This window comes from Lepidochelys kempii, chromosome 9, assembly GCF_965140285.1.
Source record: "Lepidochelys kempii isolate rLepKem1 chromosome 9, rLepKem1.hap1, whole genome shotgun sequence".
In the NCBI taxonomy this organism is placed as follows: domain Eukaryota; kingdom Metazoa; phylum Chordata; order Testudines; family Cheloniidae; genus Lepidochelys; species Lepidochelys kempii.
The window spans coordinates 23,614,536-23,631,249 of record NC_136388.1 but is presented as its reverse complement, the minus strand read 5'-3'; the positions used below and the strand labels follow the sequence as shown (position 1 = coordinate 23,631,249).

Genomic DNA, 16,714 nt, shown 5'->3' with positions numbered 1-16,714 from the left:
GTTTTATGTAAACTCTGAATCCATCTCGAATTAATATATACTTGGAGGGAAAAGAACAATTTCTGTTTGAAAGTGGGGGACCACATATTAACTTGATTCTAGAAGTTTTGGTGTGTCCTTCTGCAGAAACCTTAGTAGGATTGCAGAAAAAACAAAATTTTCAACAGAAAGGGATTAAGTCCTGGTGTAATATAAACATATACACATAACTGAATTGCATTTTCCATTTCATCTTAAATATTCTTAAACCACAGGAGCATCTCTGTATTCAGAGCCTCTGAAGAGGCTTTTAATACGAATGAGTCTGTGTGTGCTCTGGAAACTTATGGCTTTCTAATTCCTTGGAGAAGAAACTTCTGCTGTAAAGAAGTATTTGCACTGGGAATCTTGGAAAGCCTTGTTTGAGTGGTGGTAGGGGATTATAAAGAGGAACAAAAAGTCTCATGGAAAGTATGCAAATCTTGTAAGAGGTGTACAGCAAAATGGTTCCCTTCATTCAGGAAAAAAAGATGATATTGCTATTACTAAAAAATAATTGAATAATAAAGTAAAATATATACACAGATGGCTATTGAAAATTTACTACTTGGCACTGAATATGGGTAACAGACTTGAGGCTGGAGAAGCTTAACTCAGCTAAGAGATTAAATGTAGACATGGCTTTGTTCTTCAAATTGGGATCTATGAGGATAAAAAACATCATAAAACATAATTTTGGTCACCACTCAATGAATAAGGTTTTTTAAAAGATTATTTTATTGACAACATAAGAAAATCTTAATAAAATACTTTAGTGAAAACAATCTTAAGATTCAAACAATTTTTTCCTATATTTATTTTTAGACACAAGTATTGCAAAATAATTTTACTTCATGGTAGTTAGTGGGAAAGTTATATGCAAAAAAAGTTTGCTGTTAATTTAAACATTTATTATATTTTTGCCATTTGAAAGGAAAGCAAAAATGCATTTTTAAAGATAATTAATGTAGACCTCTGTGTTACTATCCCTGGTTAATAGATAATGTATATTTAGCATTTTCTCTTATTTTTATTAGAATAAATTATTTCACAGGTTTCTGCTATATTTCATATGATTTAGAACAAAGTAAAGGCCAGTACCCTCAAATATTGTTACTTCACTGAGGGTGTATTTTTTAATGTTGTACCATAGTACTTACAAAACACTATTACAGATTTTCTTGTTGTTTACTGTGCATTGATAGTTTAGAAAAAATGGTCTGAGATTTTTCTCATGTGCCTAATGATTTTTAAAACAATAGACCAAGGGCCTGAAGGAATAGAGGAAGTGAATGGACACCAATGTATCCAAATATCTAATTTTGCCTAAAAGCAAGTGCCGGTAGATAAATGCCCATAAAGGGATTTCTTTCTTAAGCCCCGTGGATTTTTTTTTTTTTTGCAACTTTTTGTGAGAGTTAGAAATGAAAACCATTCATCTAGTGCCCCAAAGAACGGCCTTATTGAATGGAATAACAGTGTAATGTACCATTGAAGGCAGGATTGAAAGTGATTATCTTGTTAACTCTTGACAGTTACCGCCAGCTTGAAATAGAACTGGCAGGCTTGATTTGCAAATGAATTAGAGCTTTTTCATTTTGTGCCAGGATCATCTTTTTATATTCTGATATGACAGATGCTATGTTCCATGCTTTTGTTTCTCTTCCATTTTATACTTGCAAATAAAAAACAAAAGATTACAATAGTAATTTTATTTGCATCTTTTCTCTTGGAGTTTATTCTTTGTGTAGAAGTTTTTAATCTTATATTTTTCAAAAATTTGTTTGAGAATAGTATTGTTCCCGTAAAAATGAAATGTCATTGGTTTAAGTACGGTGGTAATTGGGTGAATGAAGGGGATTTAGAAGCTTTCAGAAAAAGGAAAATTGATTGTATTCAGACTGTTACTCTTTAAAATGTCAACTTTAAGTGTAATTCGGGGATAAATTAAATAGTACTTGTTACTGAGATCCAATAGTAATTGAGCAAAGTCTAACATTTTAAATATTTAACCGGAAACTATGCTAATAGAAAACGCATGTGTAATTTTTTTCCAGTCTTTATGATGATAACTGTGTTTATATTCTGTAGTCATCCGAACACAGATGGTAAGGTGTTAGGTATGATAATTATCTTGCACTCTTTATATGTTCCTCATTAACCTATAACATTCTTTCCTAGTCCAGAGAGTTTTTACTTGAGTAGTGTGCCTAGTACTGTTAAAAGTTATTGTCCATTGTTTAATATTCAAGGTAGCATTCTGTGCATTTACTTTGTTGGTTTTATTTTCTTAACCTATTTTTGTACTTTGAGGCCAATTAGCAACACTTCCTTCTACCACTAATTTCTATCCCTGAAATGTTTTATGCACTTTCACCTACAGGATGTGTTTTAATTGAGTATGTACTATATAACTCTTAAAAAAAAAAAAAAGGGGGGGGGGAATAGTCAACGTTGTCTAATTTATTGAAGCTGTAACAAACGATACAGTTAACAGAAGCAGCTACATTCAAAACCCCGAAGCTTAATCACTCATGTTTGTTGGGAATACAAACCTTGATGATAAGGTTTTACTCTTCAAAAAGGATCCGAGGGTGAGGAGCAAAAAAATGAGACTAAATTGAGACTGAATTGAGAAATGGTTTGAATTCTCATTGTCCCGCTATACCAAAAGAAGGATAAGGAGACATTTTGACATGGGTTTAATCAGGCTGCAACTTGATTATTAGATGTCTGGGACTGTCTGGCAGATAACAGAATATAGTGCAGGTAACCCCACGTTTATTCCATAATTACATGGGGGCTTCTGCCAGCTCCCCCTCTTTTTCCATCCAGGTCCCTCCAGCCAATCCATTGCTGGGACCTTACCATCCACTCCCCACCCCCACCCCCTGGAGGGTTAGGGTGGGCTACAAGAAAGGGGGGTTGGCTCCCTGCCATACCAATCATAGGAGTCTCCCCTCCCCCACATTTGTTCCTTTAACGAACATCTCTCTTTTTAGTCCTTTTTCAAGCCATTTATCTGGTTACTGTATACGTTCCCTATGGCTACCTGCACTGGACATCTGCCACAAGGAGGTGCCAGCGACTGTGTAAAAGGGCGCTTCAGGCACAGGGCTGCCCCTTTTAAACCTTTCATTCCCATAGGATGAGTCAGCGATCACACTGACCTCTCCTCCCCTTTTGCAGCAGTTTTCCCACTCTCCCTCACCCCTGTCCCCCAGCTATAAAGCACTGTTCCCTTCGTTCGGCCAGTCAGACAAATGCCCTTCCCCGCCCCACTTAAAGGTGCGGTGCGGTCAACCTGAAAAAGTCACTGCTTGTTTGATAGTTTACAATATTTCCTAATCTGCTTTGAAGTCTCAGAAAAGTAGTATTTGTAATTCTTTTGGATCCTCCTTTGGCTGGAATACAGTGACATATGCTCATTATTTTCTGCTTAAGAAAAACTTTTCCCATAAAGAACCATGAGTCTTCTCTTGACCTGGTTTAAAGGGCTCACATTGGGGAGCAGTATTCTCTTTTCAGGAGCTCCGAAGTTAAGTTTTGTATTCATTTTAGATGTCCAAGATCTTGAGTATGAGTGTATTGGCCAGGGCTGAACTGTGGTTGTCTCTCTTCGTGACCATCTGAAAACATCTTGACTGTATGCACCATTGTCTGTCTTAAGATAGTGGGGAAAAAATCATTAGTAAGGCAAATTGTTTACCTCTCTGCTCTTATGAAACTCATTGATATGCACCAACTTTAGCACCATCAAATTTTTGGTTTATTTTATTGTTGAACAATTATACCTGTGCTACTTTATTTTTTATTTTATTTTATTTGTTTTTGCTAATTTCTCCTCTTCTTTTTCTCTGCTTTTGCAAGTTACTTTCATATGATCTATTTGTATATTTATTGTATTTTAAATGTACCAGTAATTGGCCAAACTTATTCTTATTTTTCCAGAGTGGAGTAAAAATCTTTTCATGTGATTGGGAGTGGGGGAGCCAGCCAGCAAATCACATACCAACTTTGTGGTCTTTCAGTCCGCATGCCAGCTGAGGACCACTTTAATCCCCGTTGTAAATTAGAGCATCCCAAAGTCTGTTCTCATTTGCACACTGCTTCCAACGGCTACCTGGTCTGTTTTTGGTAACTGCCATAGCCAATGTATAGGGATTCCCCATCCCACCCCCCCTTTCCAGTAGAAATGGTTCCTGAAGAGAGGCTGGAAAGGGGATTGACATAGAGCCACTAGTTTTACTGTACACTGCCCTGAGAGTCTCCATATGTAAGGGTAAATCCCTGGTAGCCCATTAAGCAAGCTTCCTAATTGCTTTGCACCACCAGAATAAAGGCCAGATTGTGGGCCAATTTTTCTGTTGTTTTTCTCCTCCAATACGTTTACTCTGCATTTGTCATCACTTTAGTCATTTTCACTATTTTCCTGAATAGTCATGTTCCTCTACTGTTTGTGCGGATCTTTCCAGTTAGGGAGAAACACACACGTGCGCGCACACACACACAAACACACACACTATGTATGTATATTTTATTACAAGAAAATGTGGGTGCAAATCCAAAATATTAGCAAGGGGCAAGTGTAGTACCCGAAACTACTAGTAACTTGATTTTTCAGTTTGATTAGATTTCAAGTTGACTGTGGCCCTTTAATGTTTGATTGCTGGTTTTACAGATGGGAAAAAATTACACATCATCTTAATATTTCATATGTCAGATATGCCAGTGATGTTGCATATTATGGCAAAGTTAAGACAAACATGGATCTTTTTCCTCCTGTGTTAAGGCCAGCCTCCTTACTTTGAAACTGTTTGGGTAGATGAATGATCTATTTAAAATATTTAAGTTTTAGTGATTGATTAATTGTGATATATTATTTGATTGCAAATTATTTCCTTCATTATTTTAGGAAAGTTTGTTTCAAATATTATTCTTTCATGGGTCAAGTGCTTGTTCTTCCCACACATAGGCTTGCTTTGACGTAATTGTACAGTTGTAGCTGAATAGATGTAAACGCTACCTGCGTTGAAGTCCACGTGATTACTTTTTCACACTAAAGAAGGAGAAAAAGTCGTGGTTAAGACAAATGGATTTGCAGGAATCATCTTTGTGTAGAGAATAGAATAGGGAGCCTAGCTAATAGTGCCCAGAAAAATGCAAAACATGGGTGTGATAATTACTGAGCATGCTCAGTAGCTTTTATTAACAGTCAATGAGAGTAAGGCACCTAATTCAGTTGGCACTTTTGAAAATCCCACCTGTTACGTTTTAGCCATTATAACCTGAAACATTGTCTCTGAAGAAAATGTGGAAGCCTGCTTTTCCGTGTGTGATAAAGTATGTACATGTAAATGTAATGTTGAAATCCTAGTTTGTGATGCAGATGTTACTCAACTATTCTTTCATTTTTGTGGGGTGGTAGCAACATTATAATTAGGATCCACCAGGATTTCCATTTCAACAGGCATTAAAAAGGTCTATAAAAAGTCTGTTTTGAGTTATAAGATCTATTGTAAGTGTTTGTTGTGATTTAAGCATTGCTTGAATTTCCAGTTGCAGTTTGTGGTGATAAAATATACCGTAAGGTTAGTTATGATATTTAAAAGTACCATTTGACTTAAAATTTTCTGCTGTCTGTTTTCTTCAGTTTCCTTTTTAAAAACTTAGAGCAATCTTAGGTATGAAATGTGTGTGATTCTTTGCTTTGAGTAGATTGGAAAAATGTTTATTAAGTGTGGCATGTTTTGTATAAGATAGTTATTTAAGGTTCACAAAGTTATTCTTTTGATTAGATATATTGACTGCAATGACATAAGGTGTAATGATAGCGCAGGAGTTGTGCTGACACCATGTTACTGATACTTGTGGGGGAATTCTGTGCCACTGCATGCACGCAGAGTTAATTTCCTCTGCAGATTTCTTTGCTTCCCCACAGAAAAATGACTTTCTGACAGGGAAGCAAAGGGAAGCCGCAAGAGCAGTCACACGCCCCCCTGCATCCGGACCTCTTCTGAGCCCCTCTCTCTGCATCGAGAGCCAGCCTCTCTGCATCCAGAACCCCCCTACCACCAGACCTCCACCTGCCCCACCAATGAAACTCACTCTTCCAGCATCAGGACCCCCACTCCTGCACCCAGATCAACCCCTGCTGAGCTCCTTGCACTTGAACCCCCACCCCGATGAGCCCCCCCGCACCTGCCCCCCACCCCAGCGTGCCCCAACCAGTTGCATCCCACCAAGCACCACTTCCCCAGCACTCGGACCCCCCTGCTGAGCCCACCCCCGCCTCTCTACACCCAGACCCCCGCCCCCAACTGAGCCTCAACCACCTTCACCTTGGCCCCTCTACAGAGTCCCATTCCCCTACATCCAGAACCCTCTGAGTCCCTGTGCATCCAGATCTTTCCCAAAGGCGCCTGCTCCCAGATTGCCCCACACCTGCATCCCCACACACTAAGCCCCTCCACAATTGGATCCTGCTGGGCTGATCCTGCTTGTCCCACACCTGGATCAGGGGCCAGGGCTTTGGCATCCGTGTGAGACTCTGTCTCTCTCGCTTGTTATCTTGGTGTGTGTGGCATGGAGGGGGAGGGGCAGGGTTAGGGTTTCTGAGGCAGGCCTGGCCCTTGCACTGTATCAGGGCTGGGTGCAGCCTCATTGCCAAGTCCATGTCCTGGGACAGGGAGAGAGGTGATCTCCCCCCTCCGTGCACCCAGTGGCCTGTGCTCCCCACTGCCATGCTGGAGCCTCCACATCATTGACAAATAAAATATGCAGAATTTTGAAATATTGCGCACATAATTTTTATTTTTGTGTGTGTATGCAGAATTTTTTATTTCTTGGCGCAGACTTCCCTCAGGAGTATACTGGAGAGAGACACACTGCATGATCAAAAGTTGGAATTGTAATCTAGCCTAATTTAAGGTACATTCACTCCTTTTGGTGGCATGCATACACTACATGCTCCTCTAGAATGGGTATAAATAGTGGTGTAGATAGTGAGGCACTGCTTAGGTGAGTAGAATAAAGACACTTCTGAGCTATGTGGGTATTTACCCTACTCGGCGCTCTAATTGCTCAAGCAGTGCCTTTCTGTTTGCACTGATATTTTTAGCAGAGTAGTTTCCTGCTGCCTCCCTGCTGCTTGAGCCTTTCTTTTCTGTATGGAAGGGCTATTGTATGGGGTAAGACTCTGGCAGCTCCCTGCTGCCCAAGCCTTTTCCCACTCCAGGGAAAGACTCCTGCTGGCTTGCAGGTCCCTGCTGTAGGAGTCTTTCCCTGAAGTAGGGAGTCTCCAGCAGTGTGGAGCTGCCAGAGCCTTTCCTCTCTCCAATAAAAGACTCCAACAGGGATAGGCTCTGCCAGAGCATTTCATTGACCTGTATCTACACACTGCCCTGTGGACACAGCCTATTTTCATTGCGGTGGGTGGCTACACATACCCTACATGCTGTTGCTGTAATCTTAGGGGGGGGCTCTTTTGTCTCCCTGTCACGGCTAGCCCATGTGTTGTGGTTTAAGTCTCTTCCTGCCTTTAGCTAAAGTACTGGAGGATAATGCTTTTCCAGCCAGCACTCTACTGACACTTCATTGCTAAGCTAATTCATCGCAATATGATGCAAACTCGGTGGGAGTGGGATAGTAGGGCAAATTGTTTTAACATTTTACATACAGACACTTAACTTTAATCCACTGATTTGTTTCAGGATAAATTTGCATACTGCACATATACAGTAAGTAATTCATGCTGATTTGGCATAAGTTACTTAGCATACACAAGCTAATGCAAAATAAATATCTACACTGTAATGAAGAGCCATTCTCATTCCAGATCACTGCAAGTTCATCAACTTAAGACATGAAGGGGGAACCTCACCTGTGCTTATACACCTTCTCCTCTCTTCTCTTAAACTTTAAATAATGCACTCTTTAAAACCATGCATTGCTTACATGGAGGAAGGATGTAAAAACATTCCTTGCCCTCTCTCTTAAGTCACAGATTTCCCTTTCTGGTTAATTTTGAATGGTCTTGTGGGAGATTTGGCTTAGTGCCTTTCTGTGCCCCCATCTCCACCTCATCCTGAAGTCCTTGTGAGTAATTGGAGGCTCTATCTAATTCAGTGGTTCTCAAACTTTTTTTACTGGTGACCCCTTTCACATAGCAGGCCTCTGAGTGTGACCCCCCCCTTATAACTTAAAAACACTTTTTAATGTATATTTAACACTATTATAAATGCTGGAGATAAAGCAGGGTTGGGGGGAGGCTGACAGCTCGCAACCCACCCCCCTTGTAATAACCTCCCACCCCCAATTTGAGAACCCCTGGTCTAATTCTTGAGGTCTTCATGGGGCTAATGGCGGGGTCTGCTGCACCCATTCTCCTTTCTCTAGGGATGATTTAAGAGCTGGAAAGCTAGTTGGTCAAAATCCTTTTAATGTTACTGTAAGGATAGCTGGCAATCTAGCCTTCTCTTGGTCTAGCTCTGTAGCAACAGGACAGGGGAAAGTCCTTTTGGTTCCATTGCATCAGATTCTTTAATACTGATGTCAAGTCCCGGAGTGGTCTGGGGTAATGAGTTTGAGTTCATTACTTATATTGATGCCTTGCCAACCCTTTGCCATACCTAACGTGCTGAGAATGTCATCAGCTACCGTGTTGTGTGGGACAAGGCCTTTAACACACTTTTTTTTGTCTTGGACATTGTTCACAGTTATTTAGGAGACAGATCGGGGAAGCTATATTGAAATGATAAAATGCATTAATGTTAAATACTAGAAGAAAATACTTCTTGTTCAAATATTTTTCCCCAGTCTGAGTTCAATTCCAGATTCTGTATCTTGTTCTCAGTTTAGCTTACTGGATAGTGGGGTCTGTGCTTTATATTTGTCAGCCCTATATGTATTTCGGAGAGCGTACTTTCCTGACAAATTTCCCTGTAGGAGGTATCTATTTCTTCTGTTCTTCTTCTATTTCTTTCCAATAAGGCATAATATTCCTTATTGTGGCTTTCGCCTGCAGGCACCACCCCCCAGCTTCCATTGGATGGTTCCTGGCCAATGGGAGTGCAGAGCCAGTGCTCAGGGTGGGGGTCAGTGTGCAGAGCCCTGTGCCGCCGCCGCCCCTCCCCCCCAAGCTGGATCTGCTGTTGGCTGCTTCCGGGGTGCAGTATCAGAACAGCTAGGGACTAGCCTGCCTTAGCCGGGCAGCACCGCCAACAGGACTTTTAATGGTCTGGTTGGCGGTGCTGACCAGAGCTGCCGTGACCCAGTGCCTTACATTCCACGATCCAGTACAGGGTCGTGACCCACAGTTTGAAAACCACTGTTAAATAAAGTTGTGGCATTTGCATTTAATGGCATGATGATATTCATGTCTCATAGTTTCCATGTCCACATCAAATGTAATTGTGTGTTTAAAGACAGTAATGAAGTGCTATTGAGGACCAAAGATTTCAGGACTTCTTACGATAATGTATCAGTGGTGAGAAGTATGCTAATGGTCTGTTATGTTGAAATCAGGTACTGATTCTGCAATTTAATGCCTAGTTTTGATGACTATATACACTCATCCTAGCTAAGTCAAATTTGGTGATACAGTAATAGCAGATACTATTGTAGTTATTTGAAATTTTACTGCAAATGACAATTCATTATAACCCTGGCTTTGATTAGTTGTATCCTACCTGATATTCAAGCCACAAAGCTATTGCAGAGAAATTTAGTCACCAAGGACATAATGGAAGTTTCAAGAATTAGTCAATAATGATTTCAGTATGTAATTGAGAGACTAGGACTGGACTGCTGTGTCCGTCTTGATAATGAATGATATGCAAGACATTTCCAATTTGCTAATATTGGCTTGAACAACAGCATAAATTAAACTCAGACTTCATACATATTTCTATTGGTTTCCTCTCTTGTTTTTTATACTGTTTATTTAAGAATATAACATAAACATGTGCTAACAATCAGACTAACTATCATCACCTGACTTAGTGGTCAGTGAAAACGCAGCCCCTGTGAGACTATGTCAGTATTAACTGCATTTCAGTATGCACCCACTCATTAAAATGGCCAGAAGTAAAGCAGTACATTAGGTAGTTGTTTTTATTAGGTTTCATTGTAGCATCTGGAATACAAACATTACTGGGCTCTTCATTCAGAGCAGAGAAGGGGGAAAGAAATGTGATTTTAACGGCTATGCAAGGGAATGACACATTCATTTTTTTCCAGAGGGAGCTTTTGTCCAGAAGTAGATGCTTTACTATATCTGAGTTTGGGGGGCTGAAGTAATGTCTCTTTCCATTCTGGCATAGCCAAACTACCCTTTGCTAAGGAGAAATAATATTGAATAATAATATTGAATAATAGAAATAATATTCTAGACTTTTCTTCTTACCAAATAAAATAACTTCATGCCTAGTAGAGGTACAGGCAGGGCTGACGAGAGCGGGAGGGAAAGGGGTACTGCAGCCCTGAGTTGAGCGGGGCCCCCAAAACATCTAACATCTGTGTAGATGAAATTAAATGGGAAGGAGTGTGGCCCCAGTGAACATGATCTTCTGGGCCCAGGGTACTAGTACATGTTCTGGTCAGTTTTTAGTTATGATCCTTTACTTGTAGAGATTTCTCTGGGAAGAAAGTTTTTTTATATACTGTATTGGCCAGAAAACTGCTTCTATGCCCAAGTTGGTAAATATGGGTGGAGATCACAAAATATACCCTCTTATACAACACCTTTCATTGCAGGGAGCCCAAAATACTTGACACATTATAAATGCACAGCACTACTGAAATATGGTCTCTTCTGTGTTGGGGTTGATCAGCCACAGGATAACAAGCATTCAGCATGCCACACATTTTGTTTGAGGGAAAGGGTAAACCTTTTCCAAGGATAGGCTTCTTGCCCAGCCAGTCATAGTTCTGTCAAAACCCTCATCCCCATTTCCCCAGGCATCTTAGTTTCATAGATTCCAAGGCCACAAGGGACTATTGTGATGATCTGCTCTGACCTCTTTTATAACACGGCCCATAAAACTTCCCCAAAATAATTGCTAGAGCTTTTCTTATAGAAAAATGTTCAGGCATGGTTTAAAAATAGCCAGTGATAGAGAATCCACCACAACCCTTGGTAAATTGCTCCAATGGTTAACTACAGTCACTGTTAAAAATGTATGCCTTTTTTCCTGTCTGAATTTGTCTAGCTTCAACTTCCAGCCATTGGATGGAGTGGCGTTATACCTTTCTCTGCTAGATTGAAGAACCCATTATCAAATATTTGTTCCATGTGTAGGTACTTTACAGATAGTAATGAAGTCACCCCTTAATCTTGCTCAGCCTGTTCCAATTCCTCTCCTTCCTGCTCCTTGTTTAATCTCTCTCTCCATAATCCTGGCCTCTAGTCACCCCCACACCCCACTGGCTCCTCATCCAGTCTAGTCTCCCTCACCAGGCTCCTCATCAAATCTAAGCTCCCCTCTCCCTCTACTCTTTGTCCTGGCCTCTTTTTGGCTAGCCAGTCAATTTTTCCCCTGAACCCCGTCAGATTTGTCTCCCCTGTGTCCCATCTCCTTCCCCACCATTCCTCCCCACCAACAAGTCTGTTTCCCTTCCCAGCTCTTCATCAATCTCAGTTCTTGCCACACATATTACCCTCTCCTTTGTTTGCTGTCTCCATCACCCAGTTCCCAGTCTCCATCTCCCCTCATCAGCCTTCACTCCCAGTCCCTTCCACCCACCAGTTCTAGCTCTTGTCCCCTCTGTAGTTGAAACACGCAGCTTCTTCCTAAACACTGCACAGCAGGGCGGCAGTGGCTTTATGGCCACTGCAAATAACAGTGAAGAAAGTGGACTACCTATAAGTGGGTGAAGTGTTTTGTTTAGCTGTAGTGTGCAAAACAACAATAGTTGCTTCCTAGTATATTAAGGAAATATGTACTAGAAAATAGTATATTTCCTGAATGTGAAATTGCTATTAAATTGAATGTATTAATGCGGGTAAATTATTTGTGAAATCATTAGTTACTTGAGAACCTTAATTTTTTTCAGTAATCTTGATTAACTGTTTGGCTTCATACATATGTGTGTATTTATGTATGTCAGTATATGTGTAGGTGTAAATCAGTGTTTTCAACAAAGATCAAGTGATATAACCTGTTTCTTTGTTCCATAAACTTTCAATAATAATTTAACATAAGCTCAATTAGTTACCTGCATTGTGGTTTCAAGTAATCCAAAGATGGCTACACTTGCCTCATTGAATTCCTGGCTTGTTGTTACAGGTCCCTCATGGCCATGATTCAAATTTAGTTCAGCTGTAATTTCTTTCTCACCTAACTTCACCTTTGGGCTAGTTTGAGTGGTGTGCTTACTGTCTTTAATGTATGCTTTTAAAATAGCTCTTTACAGTAGAAATTCATAATAGAGGAAAATCATAACTCCAGAGCTGATGTGAAGGGACAAGAGAAGCAAAATTACAAATAAGTACTGTACCAAACAAACACAAAAATAAATGTTGTGCTTTGTAGATTAATAGTTTGAAAGGCAAATGTGTGTATTGTGGGGGCAGTGTAGTATGGAAAAATGAATGAAATTTCTGGAAAGCTAAATATTATTGGTGAATTTGAAATTAATATTAGCTATCCATTCTTGCACAGAACTTTTAAACTCATATCTGAGGCTGTGCATAAAACAGCTCTTGTCTCTTGTAGCCATTTACAGTGTTAAAAAGGATAATGTATTTTATTAAAATCTTAGGTGAGTTAATATTTTGGTAGTCATTTTAAAATGTATTGTGATTATGGTGTAGCAACGGTTCCAAATTTTTTTATAATACAATATTTAGAGTACAACATTAATTGTAGTATTGTTGTCTTATTATCTAAAGGAGTACATTTTTGAACAGCAAAGATAATTTTGTCTTAGCTACATTTTTACTAGATGTCATTGTATGATTGATGCATGGCATCCTTTGGCTGGAAAGATGCTTACATTGAAACTGACAGGTGCCACAAGGTTTATTTAGGACAACCTCAGCCTTGTCCTAGTTAGTTTCATAATGTTTGCCTTATGTATGTTCAACCACAGCATTTCCTGCTTTAGAGCCTTGTGTTACACCAATATTACTATCTGTGCTGCCTCAACTACAAATTGGATGAACAGCCAGTGACACTTTTTCAATATTATTACATTAAACCAAGTGGATTTTGATTGATAACCTAATATTCAACTAATGCAAAACATCAATCATGGCAAGTATATTAATTATTTAATATTGCAGTCTAATTCAGAAATCGATGTGCTGCATGAGGGGAAGGGAAACTCACTGTTCCCAGAAGACTTAAGACAGAACGATTTGAAAAAAATAACAACCCCTCCTCCCACAAAACCCTGCTGTACTCTTGTGTGTTAGGTCGATACAAATCTTTATTCATTTGCCAATAATCTCTTCCCATTTTCCACTTCAGGACCATTTTATCAATTTTGAGACCTATAATTGAATTAAGTCTGCTTTCAGCACAGGGCAAACGGAGTTGCACAAATATTGATGAAGTCATGACAGGGACAGCACAGGAGACAGACCACTAAAGAGGACAGGTTTTATACCGTTAGCTGGAAGCTTCCTACATCAGTGTCTTGGATCCTGCTTCTCAGTAAATTAAGTTCATTAGGATCTTTAGCACCACAGAAAAAATATATAGGACTTCATTTCTATCTAAATAATATGTGATCTTGTAGAGGAAGTTTTGGTTCTAAAAAAAAATAGCATACGAGAAGTCCAGATTTTTCTGTGACTTCATTTAAGATGAATTTGAAGAGAACAAGTATCCTTAGTATACATACTGAAACCTTTGTCAAAATTATAAAGTAATACTTTAGTTTCATATAGAAGAGTCTAACATTATTAACACCAAATAATTTACAAAAAGGAATACAAAATTAGCTTTGTATATTAACATTTGTGTTTTTTGTGTGAGACTACTGTAATATCAAATGCTAGTAACTAGAAAATGTAAAATGTCTTAAATAAAAGGAGATTGCATAATTACTGGAGTATTCAAAAGTAACATTAGGTTGGATGTACTTAAAATCATATTTCCGTCAATATTTTTGTATTTGTAACTCTTTAAACCTGTTTTATTATGTTTTGCAAGTTAGCAAAATAGAAAGGGCTGATGTTTACCATCTCAAAGGAATGAAGGTTTTTTTTTTTGTTTTTGCTATTTGTGGTTTTATATGTCTGAGTAATTGTTGAAAAAGAATATTCTACACATAGGTAAACACTGTTATGTGACCCAGGAATTAATTGCTTGGAATGTCATTTTTTCCTGTTTGGCATCAACAGAAAGGGATAGTTAAGTTTAGAAACAGATTTAATGTTGAATGTATGAAAGCAGAAACTGGCTGTCATCACTGAGTGCGTTTTTTGGAAATGCCAGAGAGAAGGCATCTTATCCTGTTCACTTCACTCAGCTGGGCAAATTGTTTATCCTTGTCCAGCTTGGCAAACTAGCATTGTATCTATGCACAGCAGTATGCATTAAGGATTAAGTTTTCAGTTTAAATTTTTGTTGCCTTAGTGTCTTCAGTTTCTCATTGGTCCTTCTTTTCAACCTTCCAATTTTTGTGCTTTTGTTTGTTTTTCCTTATTTTTTCTGTCTGTGCATTAGAATTTTGCAACTGATGTCAACAGAAATATGTAAAGTTCTAGCATCCCTGCCATCATTTAGTTAATTAATGTATGGTTAATTAATTATCTTCCTTGTTTATGAATGATCGGAACATTTGTTAACAAAGTTCTGGTAGAGGGAGCTCAGACGGGCACTGCACATGGATTTTGATGTGATAGTACTAGATTCTGTTTGTTTTAAAAATTTTCTATGAAGCAGTGGTGCTTTTGGTATAAAATAATTTTTTGGATTGGTACAGTGGTTCTCAAACTTTTTGTATTGGTGACCCCTTTCACACAGCAAACCTCTGAGTGCGACCCTCCTTATAAGTTAAAACACATTTCTTATATTTAATATTATTTTAAATGCTAAATTCACAACCTTATTGTTTAAAATGAATTTACCTTTTCTCACTGCTTTTCAATTAAGACCTAAAACACATTTTTATTGAATTAAGCATAAAAGTTTTTTAAAAAATAGTTACTGTTTAATATTGGGGTGTGAAGAAACTTGGCCAATATCACTTTTCACAGCAGACTTAGCTCTCCATCACCACCCTTACTTCTGTGCTGCTGCTAGCAGCAGTGCCGCATTCAGAGTTGGGTGGCTCGTGACCCCCACATAATAACCTCGGGACGCCCTGGATTAGTAGGATCTGGGTGCCTGGATTATAACAATTGTAAGGAAAGTAAAATTTTGGAGTTTAAGTAGGTAGATAGTCTTGGCTTTAATGAGACTGTTTGTTTTTTCCCTTGTGTTTTTAATAGTCAAGATGTAAAAGTTAAGAACATTAGAAAGATAGCCAAGAATTTACATGACTTTCTTGTGACGTTTTTTGGGTTAAACATAAATCATTATAGACAAGGGTTTAGCAACTATTTACAACTTCTGTTCTTGTGTTACAGGGACTCTGGAAACATCAAAGCTGGATTAGAACATCTGGTAAGTTCTAATTTTCTCTTGAACATTTTGCATCATCTTTGATATCTGCATTCCAAATGAACACTTTTGAATGAGCTTTGAATACCTTGAATTGAGAAAGTCAACCATTTCCCAGAGGGTCAGCTTACTGTTATTATGTGAAGGCACTTACATTTTCATTTATCTTATGGTTTCAAGGGAATTTTAATTTTTTTAAATTACTTTTTTTGATGTAGAGATGAAATAAAATGGACTACAATCCTTGGATTGATGATTGCCTTAATTATAAACAAAAATTGTTTGGTGTTGGATTTTTGGCATATCCTGATCTAAAACCAACAAACTTGTGTTTAAAAAAAAAATCAAATATTGCATGCATAAATATGGTATGTTTTAGTAATTTGAAGTCTTTGAAAGAGGTGCACAGCTTTGTTTTTTTCTGTTGTCTTTTCCTTATGAATAATGTATTGATTTAAATTCCATTCAGTGCTACAATATAAAACAATAAAGTTGCAAAATATTTCATAGAATCATAGAATATCAGGGTTGGAAGGGACCCCAGAAGGTCATCTAGTCCAACCCCCTGCTCGAATCAGGACCAATTCCCAGTTAAATCATCCCAGCCAGGGCTTTGTCAACCTGACCTTAAAAACCTCTAAGGAAGGAGATTCTACCACCTCCCTAGGTAACGCATTCCAGTGTTTCACCACCCTCATAGTGAAAAAGTTTTTCCTAATATCCAATCTAAACCTCCCCCACTGCAACTTGAGACCATTACTCCTCGTTCTGTCATCTGCTACCATTGAGAACAGACTAGAGCCATCCTCTTTGGAACCCCCTTTCAGGTAGTTGAAAGCAGCTATCAAATCCCCCCTCATTCTTCTCTTCCGCAGGCTAAACAATCCCAGCTCCCTCAGCCTCTCCTCATAAGTCATGTGTTCCAGATCCCTAATCAGTTTTGTTGCCCTTCGCTGGACTCTCTCCAATTTATCCACATCCTTCTTGTAGTGTGGGGCCCAAAACAGGACACAGTACTCCAGATGAGGCCTCACCAATGTCGAATAGAGGGGAACGATCACGTCCCTCAATCTGCTCGCTAT

General features: G+C 38.9%; 1 protein-coding gene across 3 annotated transcripts in view; it reads left to right on the top strand.

Moving 5' to 3' along the window:
• RSRC1 (arginine and serine rich coiled-coil 1) overlaps positions 1–16,714 on the top strand; it is a 366,646-nt gene that overhangs the window by 118,279 nt on the left and 231,653 nt on the right. For all 3 annotated transcript variants that reach the window (XM_073359563.1, XM_073359564.1, XM_073359565.1), the window contains exon 5: positions 15,599–15,635. In XM_073359563.1, coding sequence (XP_073215664.1) covers positions 15,599–15,635 — 37 coding nt within the window. The remainder of the gene's footprint in view (positions 1–15,598; positions 15,636–16,714) is intronic.